This window comes from Impatiens glandulifera, chromosome 2, assembly GCF_907164915.1.
Source record: "Impatiens glandulifera chromosome 2, dImpGla2.1, whole genome shotgun sequence".
Taxonomy (NCBI): Eukaryota; Viridiplantae; Streptophyta; class Magnoliopsida; order Ericales; family Balsaminaceae; genus Impatiens; species Impatiens glandulifera.
The window spans coordinates 12,536,575-12,547,321 of NC_061863.1; the positions used below are offsets into that span (position 1 = coordinate 12,536,575).

At 26.6% G+C, this 10,747-nt stretch overlaps 2 protein-coding genes across 3 annotated transcripts; both read right to left on the bottom strand.

Annotated features, from left to right (window-relative positions):
• Nucleotides 1–4,108: 4,108 nt before the first annotated feature.
• Nucleotides 4,109–5,471, bottom strand: LOC124926046 (E3 ubiquitin-protein ligase RNF185-like). 2 transcript variants are annotated; one of them, XM_047466205.1, is made up of 2 exons: nt 5,360–5,471; nt 4,109–5,046 (listed from the first exon to the last, which is right to left on the bottom strand). In XM_047466205.1, the coding sequence occupies exon 2, from the start codon at nt 5,022–5,024 to the stop codon at nt 4,278–4,280; it is 747 nt and encodes a 248-aa protein (XP_047322161.1). In that variant the 5' UTR covers nt 5,025–5,046; nt 5,360–5,471; the 3' UTR covers nt 4,109–4,277. The 2 variants fall into 2 exon arrangements, with proteins under 2 accessions (XP_047322161.1, XP_047322163.1); XM_047466207.1 differs by having other exon boundaries at nt 4,109–5,036; nt 5,360–5,469.
• A 747-nt stretch (nt 5,472–6,218) lies between these two features.
• LOC124927853 (DNA-3-methyladenine glycosylase 1) lies at nt 6,219–8,200 on the bottom strand. The gene is made up of 4 exons (XM_047468340.1): nt 7,797–8,200; nt 7,152–7,293; nt 6,916–7,057; nt 6,219–6,836 (listed from the first exon to the last, which is right to left on the bottom strand). The coding sequence occupies exons 1-4, from the start codon at nt 8,146–8,148 to the stop codon at nt 6,534–6,536; spliced, it is 939 nt and encodes a 312-aa protein (XP_047324296.1). The 5' UTR covers nt 8,149–8,200; the 3' UTR covers nt 6,219–6,533.
• Nucleotides 8,201–10,747: the final 2,547 nt, after the last annotated feature.

Consider the following 10,747-nt stretch of genomic DNA (forward strand, 5'->3'; position numbering starts at 1 on the left):
TGGTTCAATTTCTAAGTTTATATACCCTTTAAGAATTAGAATTAGAATTAGAATTAGAATTAGAATTAGAATTAGAATTAGAATTAGAATTCTAATGGAATTCAATATAGTGTAATTTTATAGTTCTTAATTTTATTCTTTTTTAGGTCGGAATTTTAATTCTAAATTTTATTTTTTTATATTTTTTTTCAAACAAAATAACTTATTATTTTATCATTTAAACACGATTAAAGTTTTCAATCGATAATTTTTTTTTAACTTTATGATTTAAAATATTAGATCGATGTCATTTAGTAAGTTAACATTTTGAACTAATATATATATATATATATATATATATATATATATATATATATATATATATATATATATATATATTAGTTCAAAATGTTAACTTACTAAATGACATCGATCTAATATATATATTAATTTAAGAGTTAAAATGTTGAAACAATATTTTCTTTTTGAATTTAGAAAAACTAAATCTATGAGTTTAATTAACATGTTGAAATGATATTAATTTTTAATAAAAATCTAAATTAAAATTTTTTTTAACACTTAAGCTATTTTATTTAGTTAGGTCAAATCAATATTTTAATAGATAATATATATTAAAATTATTTTTATTATATTCTTTTTTCTAAATATGTGAATTAAAATTGAATTATAATTCTATAATTTTTTTAAATCTAAGAATTGAATGATAATTTAATACCAATTTCATGATAATTAAAATTATAATTTCAATGTGAATTCCATTCCTTGAATAATATTCTATATTATAAAGAATAATAATAAAAAAATAATATTATAGACCAGCTTAAACTAAAATAACTTAATTTTTCATTTCGGTCAATGTTCTCCTCTTGACTTTGGCAATTTAGGTCAGTTTGTTGTTGTTAGGCCTAGTTTGGCCAGGACTTTGCAATAAATCCATTATATATATAGAATTTCCTCTCTCTTTCTAATCTCTATAGCTATTTTACTATCTTTTTGAAAAAAAATAAAATAAAGAAACAAACTCTTTATTTATAGGGTTATTAATCGATTAACTATTTTAATATATTACATAGTATAAATTATAAAATAAAAATGGACAAAAAGATTTAAATAATAATAATATATAATAATAATAAAATTATTTATTTTTATCAATTAAAATATTAAAATATTTTTACTTATTTTTATTAAATTTAAATTTTAAATACAAAATAATATTTTTATCATTTATCTTACCCATATCTAAAATAATCTTTCTTTCTTTTTTTAATCAAATTTCAAATAAAATCTATAAAAATCCTAAAAAAATTCAACTTAGAGCTGGTTTGATCTTAGGGTTTTTTTTTGGGTTTTATCATCAAAGAAAACTAAACTTTTAAAGTAAATATTATTTTTATATTTAAATAAATAAATAAACATATGTAATAAATGAAGTGAAAATAAAAAAAAAATATATCAAACAAGAGTCTCAAATTACCATTCTTATTGCTCATAAGTCAAATCCTTATTATCACAAGCTTCAATCATTTTCTCTAATTACCTTTACATAACAACTTTAATTCTTGTGATGAAAATTTTTAAATAATTATAATTTAATTAAATATTATTTTTTAATATTTTATTAATTATATCACTTAATTTATTAATTAAAATATTAAAATAATTTAATTAAAAAATAATTATAATTTTATTATTATATATTAATACACTAAGTTTTTTTACTTTGAAAAAATCAAAATTTTAAAATCTAACCCAAATCATAATTTTTTAAAATATTCCACTTATTTTAAATTTTAATTTGTTTAAAAAACATGCCTTAATCTTGAGAGTATTTGAAAATATAAATCATTTTCATTAGTTAGGTATTTTTTCAAAATTTCCAAAATAAATTTGAAAAACACTCATAAAGTAGATCATGAAAAAAAGAATTGTCTAAATAAATAAAAATAAAATCTAATTCCCTTGTGTTAGATTCTAACTAATTTAGAAAAAAAAATTAAAGTGAAACAAAGTTCAATAAATAAACTACTAATAATCTTTTATTTATTTTTTTTAATAAAAAATTAGGTAGGACTCCAAACAAGGCTCTTGGGTTGTCTAGGATATGCAAAAGTCTCCTCAATCTATGAATATAGGCACATGGCTTATAAATAACATTAGCATTGTACATTTGTAAGCATTAATTATTTTGATTTTTAAATGTTAGAAGATAATTGAATAATCCAATCACTAAGCTACCTTCAATTCATTAATATTTATATGATCTTGTTTCATGTTGGTTATTTGATGGTTTATTGGATGTAGGTTAAAGGTTCTATAATAACTTGATATAGAGATAATTCATAAAAACTAGATAAATTATAAAAAAAAAAAAATCCCAAGAAAAAACCCACATCAAAAGAGCTTATTTAAAAAAATGAACTCCCAAATTATTAGACTTAACAACACACAAATTTCAAATTATCATACATGTGCCAAACTTTTTTTAAAATAAGATAAATAGATAATACAAAAAAAAAAATTAAATAACATTACATCAATTAATTAATAAAATACCATCAATAATGAATATATGGGTCAGCCTATGAGCCAAATATAAACAAATATGATCAAATTTATATCAAAGTTTGGATTTAAGTATTTTTACTATATGAAGTTGAATTTTGAATTATCCTATCGAATAATTGTTTCGTGAAATATAGACAAAGCCTAAAATAACTAAAATTAGGCGGTAGGTTAGTTTTGATGAAGAAAAAATAATGCAAATTTATTTATTTTGCTAAAACCACTTTTACTAATTAATAACTAATAAAAATATAATATACAACAAAAATAGACATAATATAAATATGACCAAACAGAAAAATGACAATAATATAAAATTTGATTGGTCATAAGTAATTAAATTGAGATAAGTAGTGAGCTGATATTTAAAATTAATAAATATATGTACAAATCCGTAGCAATTCTGTACGTAACGTGGACCATATGTTTAAAATAATTGAATTTTCTGAATAGACTATCACTATTGACTTCTCAACGCGTTTTCACTATTTTAATTTGGAGCCTAACAATTTCTAAAAAAAGTTATATTTTTCTTGATTTGGATTTTTTTTCAGTTTTATTTTCTGTGGGAAATTTTATCATTTTTTTTTATAAATTCATTCTCTATTATTTATTTTATTAATTAAAATACTAATTTACTTTATTTTTGTTAAATTTACATTTTAAATAAAAAATATTTAAGTAAGTAAAGAAATTAAAAATCTAAGTAACTTAGTATTATCAAACAATGTTTTTCAAAAAAAAACCTTAAAATATTCAAAAAAAATAAAAAATAAATAAATAATGAAGAACAAACAAGTTGTAGAGGTGCTTTTTTAATACTATTCACATAAATTAAACATTTACTTTAATTTTATAGTATCAATTAATTGAACTAAATTGAATAAAATAGTATTAGACATGCAAGGAGGATTATCAAATCTTTTCATTTGTTTGTGATCGGATTTGCTTACTTTAATTTTATATTGTCAATTAATTGAACTAAATAAAATATATAAAAAGGGTTCTCCAACTATTATTACATATTTAAATAAAAACTAAACTATTAAAAGAATTATATGTTTAATATATATACACTATTAAATAATATAAATTCAATTAGCATAAAATTGATTATTTAATCTAGATAGATATTCTTATTTTTCAGTATTATATAACTTAAATGGCTAGTTTAGTATAGCTTAGTTGATAAATGCTTAAATAAGCTTCATTATATTCAATTTATTTGTTATTTGAATAGTATATAGTTTATTCATTAAAATTATAACGTGTTCCCGTAAGAATTGACTACAATTCTCCTTCGAAATACAACTAATCCCTGCGAGTTAAACACATAACCTGCAAACACATTTACCTAACGATCCCTGCGAGTTAAACACAAAACCTGCAAACACATTTACCTAACCACCACCTAACGGACTCAAATCTAGAACATCAGAAGGCAGTTTATTATACATTAATAAGTTTTGAAGCTCAACCAAATCAAGGGCATCCCGAAATTTTATGTTTGAGACATCAATACCCTTGAATTGAATACTTTATATTTAAAGACAAATTTTTTGCATAGGAAAAGAGTGTATTGAGTTGCATTACAGACAAACAAACAAGAACAATAGTATAAAACTTCTCTAGCCAATAAACAAGACAAACAAATTCATCTACCCATTTACACAACAGTTCAAAGGCAAAACCCAACAAATTTCAACCAAATCCTAATTCCACAGTAAAGTTAAGATCACAAACACACCGATAGCTAGAAACAACATCTTCAAGTAATTATCCGCTTGCTGCCCAGGATGAACTTGGGGATGACGATGATGATGATGGTGATGATGTTGCTGTTGTTGATACCCGTGAAACTGTTGAGGAAAACTATAAGGAAAACCAGCAGCCGCAGCACCATACATAGTAGGATCAGGAAACCCATGTACCTGCAGATTAAACAACGATGGAAAAAGACCACCAAATGCAGCCGATAATGTGAAATTCCCAAATCTCGCAGATGCCATAGGAGCAAACCCACCTAAACCTATACCACCACCACCACCGCCGCCATTAAAACCAAAGCCATTTTGAGCAAAATGGTTAGCATCTGGAGGAGGAGCTGTCTCGGGTCTCTGTCCAGTTGGTCTGTTTGGGATATTAATACCCGGGATTGACTTTGATCTAGGATCAGTCGAGTTCTTTCCTCTTCCATATAAAGGAACCAACTTTTGTTCCTCTACTATAGCCTTACAAACTGGACATTCTTGAGAATGTGAATGAATGTGTAACCATTTGTAAAGACAAGGCCAGCAAAAGAGATGACCACATAGAGTAACAATTGGATCTTGTGCTAAATCAAAGCAAATATTGCATTCAAAATTTCCAGCATCATTGCTTCCACCACCACTACTGCTTGCAGATGAAAACCCTTGAGGCGTCCTGTTTGTTGATTCCTCCCCTAACCCACTTGACATTTTTCAAAAATCCTAAAAATAACTGGAATAAAACTCAATATTCATTTTGTGCATCAAATTAAACCTAAATCAAACAACCTTCTGCATAAATTTCAGACAAGAAAAGGCTTAAGATCCATCAAAATTAGGGAAACAATCGCTACCCAATATATCAATTAAGTCAAGAATCTAGAACCGCATGAGGAGATGAAAGATAGAATCATTCTTTGAAATCGGAATTAGTGAGAATAATCATTAAACAACGACGATTTTAAGGGCTTACGATGAATGATGATGAAAATAAACTGCGATCATGAACAACTACGTGATAGAAGATCCATGGACGATGAATTTACCTTTGTTGCTGGAATCGATCGATCGATCGACCGATTATCGGACGGATCGATCGAGATAAAATGATAACGTGCCGGGTAGAGAAGAGAGTTGCTCCGGACCGGAATAAATTTGTGTAAGATAATAAAATAAAACAAATAGGCGAAATTATGTCATTTTTTTTCCTGTTATGGGCCGGGCCAATACACCAATTCTACTAAGCCCAACCATGCCTATAAAAATCAAGATCAGTTTTATTGAGATATATTCTTTTATAAACATATAAGAGTTTAAAGCTATATTTTTAATTAATTCCATACTTTAATTTAGGATATATATATATAATGATGCTTAATTTTTAAAATATTCGGTTTGCCGGGTCGAGAGTTATGGTTAATTTGGATATATATGTGAGAGTAAATGGATATTTTGATCGGATTGTTGGGATGACTCGCCCATAAATTTAAAACGGTTAAAAATAAAATAAAATTGTTATAGGTATGTTTCGAGCTTACAACCTAACAAAAACAAGTACAACTCTTTAGCCAACTAAGCTAATTAGACATTATATTTTAATGTTAACACCAAATTTGATGAACGCGGTATGTTTTAACAATATAAGTTCAACTTTTTAACTAACTAATATATATATATATAATGATGCTTAATTTTCAAACTGTCCGGATTGACGTGTAGAGAACTATGGTTAATTTGAATTTATATGTGAGAGTAAATTAAAAATGCTATCAAATTTTAACCACAATATTTTTTATCGGTTTTTATATCATTTCTCGTGCAAATGCACGAGCTAAATTCTAGTTAGATTAATGAAGTTGTGGTCTCAACAATATACCAAAACTAAAAATGATCTTATTCTAACAAATTAAATATTTATATATAGATTTTAAAAACATTTTATACAATAAATACTTATGCAATGAAAAACACTCAACCCCTATTACAATTAAATAATTAAATAGAATAGTACTACTAATGACAAGAACACATGAACAAATTAGTTCTACAATACAAGCACCATCAAACATAGTAAAAAAGAAAGAAAGAAAAAACTTATCGAGTAACAATTTGATCATTGAAATCATTGTCTTCTATTTTGGATACTCCAATCCCAACTCTTGCATTAATTCTTAATATCTGAAACAAGATATGACATGATCGTTCATCAATCATTAGACATCATCCTCGGAAATCATTGCCTTTAATTTTGGATCCTTCAATCTCAACTGGGGATTGTAATAATTCTTGATATCTGAAACACGACGTAACGTGATCGTTCACTAATCCCGCTGCTTGCATGAAAGAGTACACAATTGTCGCTCCCACGCATCGAAATCCTCTTTTCATCATGTTCTTGCTCATCATCTCTGCTTTAGCCGTCTTAACCGGAACTTGTCGAGCATACCGAAATTCATTTCGTATCGGCTTGTGATTCACGAAACTCCAACAATAGTTGCTGAAGGAACCAAATTCTTCTTGAATCTGAAAAAATGTTACAATTCACATTCACTCAATGTGAAAGTTACATAGGTTGTGAATAAAATACACAAAAACAAGTTACCTTAATCATATGAACCGCGTTCTCTACAATTGTTCGTAATTTTGTCTCGGAAATTAATGGATTTCCATTCAAACAAAATAACTTTAGATCTTTATCGGTGAACTTAGAAATTGAGCGAGGATTAAACTCATCAAAAAGCTTACTACAACACAAAAGAATTCAACGAGATAATTAATCAAAAATAAAAATTGAAAGAAGGAGAAAGAGACAAAACATCGACACATAGTAAGTATAACCTGAACTTTTCTCTTCGGCTGAGGATGCCCAACCAAGTTAACTCCGATAACATTTGAGATAGAATAAACAACTCAAACAACTTCTTATCGTCTTTAACGACAACTCCCCATTCTTCGTCGTGAAAAGAAGCATACAATGGGTCTACAATAATAATAGTAATAAGAAATCTCATTAACATATATTACTAAATGTAATTGTAATGCTTTCAACAAACATACATATTTGAAATTTGAAAAGATTTGTTAATTATAACTTATAATTATGATTAAAAAAATTGAATTAAGAAAATATAATGTCCAAATCCAAAAAAACACATTTTGACAATTTATGAATATGATGTGCCATTAAGGGAAGATTGAAATGATGAAAAAAAAAGTCATTTTGAGAGGGCACATGGCATGGCACACATACATTTTATCACATAGGATCCATTTGATCAAAATGAATGAGTTCAAGACTCAAATAATGATTTTGAAAATTTGAATGAGAAAACTTTTTAAAAAGGGCACTCAATTAATATTGTGGTAAGTCAGTAAAAGAAAGCATTATGTTATCGTTATTTCCAATAAAAGTGGAAGTTTAAAATAAAAGAATAATTAAAGTAAGCAAAGATTTAAAACATTTCGTCCGGCAATATATGTTACCTGAGTTAGCCGTTATCCAATCGCACCGCCTTACAACTGACACCGGAACCGACGGCAACGGCGATCCGTTGGTTACAATTCCAACCGGAGCAACTTTTTCCGACGACTTGAAACCATTTTTGTCCGAATTCTTCGTCGGAGATACGTCGGAAGAAGAATCCGACGAACATGAACTGTCAATTGATCTATTTGTACTTACGACGGATCTAGGCGTCTCGGAAACAAGTTTTCCGATCGGCTTCTGTTTCTTTGTCGGAGTCGGAACCCTAGTTCGGTTTTCGGCCGGAATAAGTATTGGCCTGGTTTTTAAAATGGGTCTTTCCATGGATGGAGGCTCTGTAGCTACAGACATTTTTGGTTTCTTGAAGAAAACTTGAGGATTTATAGAGAGAGAGATTGGCACTGAAATCAATGAATGAGGATTTTCAGGGGTTTAAAAGTGGTGGTGGGTGTCCGGCGTGGTAACTGGTTTCGCCGGTAACATCAGTCCCTTTTTTAATTTTTTATTTTTGTTTTGATGATATAAAAATAAAATGTATAGGCAACAAAATTGAGAAATAAGGATGACATAGGCCTTGTTCCGTTATGGGTTTTTTAAAAAATCAAGAGAGAGAAAAATTAATCGATGAGCGATGATTTTGAGAAGGTAATGATTATTTTTGGTAAAAAGACTTAAAGAGTATATATATATAAATAAAATATAAAATAATAATTTAAATTAAAGGGTATTTTAGTATTTTGGTTAATGAAATGAGTGATGTAATTGTTAAGAAGTGATTGATTGAAAAATTGATTTGGTTTGGATTTTTTAAATAACCTATAGAGAACTAGCCATAGATATGAGAGAAAAAAAATATCATGGACATTTTAATGAGATGTATATTGAAAATTAAGTTAAAAAAAATATTCCGAATATAGTAATTTTTTCCGAAATTTTTTATTTTATTTTTTTCTACACATTCAAGTCATATTTCACGTCAGATTTGTAACTTAATTTCTCAAATATATATATATATATATATATATATATATATATATATATATATATATATATATATATATATATATAAAATAATTTATTTGTCAAACCTAATAAGTCAGTCACGAATTTAGAGGTTTTGTTTGAAATTATTTATGTATCATTACTCATAATCAAATTGATTAAATTATTTTCAAAAATAAAATTTTAAAACATATAAGAATAAAAGTTACTATTCATATAATAATAAATAACTATTCTGATACTAAATAAAATTTATGTATATAATGTAAATTATTACCATTTGAAATCAAATCTAAATATTATTAGATGAAGATGGATATATAAGGAGAAATTGAAAGATGGAATAACTTAACATCGCTTCAACTTAGTAGAAAAAAAATATATAACGATAAAAAGTAAAAGTAGATTGATAAATTTTATTATTTGAGAGTTTATTATTTTTATCTAATTGAAGTCCCTTCAACATTCTATTTTTTAAATTCTTTGCTCAATCATTTCACTTTTATATATATATATATATATATGACAATTTTTGTTTTGATTTAAAACAAATTATGAAATAGACACATTTTAAATTAAAATGGGTGGTATGACTTTTCATCATATTAACTTTTTAAATTTTAAAAAAAAAATCACAAAATCAACGTAACATAAACTCAAAACTCACATGAACTATTTTTTTATTATCAATTTAGTCTTGGAAAACATATTGCAATAATAAACATAAATTATATTATTTCGATTTAAGAAATCAAAGAGTTCATATTTAATTTCCACTAAAAGTAAAAACGTCTTAAAGTCTTAAATAAAGTAAATGTTATGACGATAAGATCATACTAGTATCTTATGTTTCACTAAACTTATCATAATTTTGAGGAGTCATACTAATGGATAATAACACGAGAATAAACTTGTATGATTAAAAAAACACAAATAATATCTTGATAAAATTCAATGGTATGAACATCGAGTTTTGGGCAGGAAGAATATGATTTGTTTATGAAATTCAAATTCTATGCACATACTTTTATTATAATATGAAATTATTTATTTAATATTACTTTGAGTTTAAACAGAATTATTGGTAGAGAATTATTGGTGGAAGTTCATACTAGCTCTATTTTATTTAAAAAAAATTATTTAATATATTGGCATTGATGGTGGGAATTGTTCCAACCGGTTTATATAGAAAAAAATAGAAAGTTTGAACCGGTTGGGTTTAGGCAAAAGGTCTCATTCAATCGGTTGGCACAGTGTGAAACGCCGGGTGGTCAGTTCAGCCGTTGAGGGGTGGGCCCATACATGGTCGTTTCTTACCGTTGGGAGAAAGAGTCCACCAAAGAAAAGCTAACGGCTATAAGACCTGGTCCACCAGTATTGAAAGATTATATTGGGCCTACTATTTGTGAATATTTATTTAGGCCCAATAAGGATCTTGTACAAATTGAAATACTTTTATTTATCTCCATGTAGGAAAAGAAATTTCTATTTTTTCATGTGTAGTCTAAAGAGTTATCTTGCCTTCCATATTTTTTTAGTTATGAAATTTGTATGTTCCTCTTTTTCAGTTTGAATTTATTTTAAATCTTTTATTAATTTTTTCATTATTTTCATGACTCGATGTATTACCCCATTAGAATACTTTCAAAATTTCATGATCAAATCCCTCTCTCATTTTTTTCACTCTCCAAGACCTCGTCCTCTACAAGTTTATTTTTATGTCTCTTGATTGCTCAAATGTCGATTGATTATTAAAAAAAAAATATTCTTCTAAGTCTCGTCTTGACTCAAGAAATGTATCTTTCCAACTTTTTCTTTGTGAACCTCCTCTTGTGGGAGTATTGTAGGTTCAAAATCTTCTATTGATGGTTACACCTTCCACTTCATCACTTTCCGCCTTTGTGCCTCATCACTTCATTGATTAGAAACATCCTTATTTCTCAAATCA

Excerpts from the sequence above, each read along its gene's own strand:
- LOC124926046 (XM_047466205.1), bottom strand. The coding sequence starts at position 5,024 with ATGTCAAGTGGGTTAGGGGAGGAATCAACAAACAGGACGCCTCAAGGG.
- LOC124927853 (XM_047468340.1), bottom strand. The coding sequence starts at position 8,148 with ATGTCTGTAGCTACAGAGCCTCCATCCATGGAAAGACCCATTTTAAAA. Across the intron at positions 7,058-7,151 it reads AGCCGAAGAGAAAAGTTCAG|TAAGCTTTTTGATGAGTTTA; the intron begins GTTATACTTACT and ends TTTGTGTTGTAG. Across the intron at positions 6,837-6,915 it reads ACGCGGTTCATATGATTAAG|ATTCAAGAAGAATTTGGTTC; the intron begins GTAACTTGTTTT and ends ACATTTTTTCAG.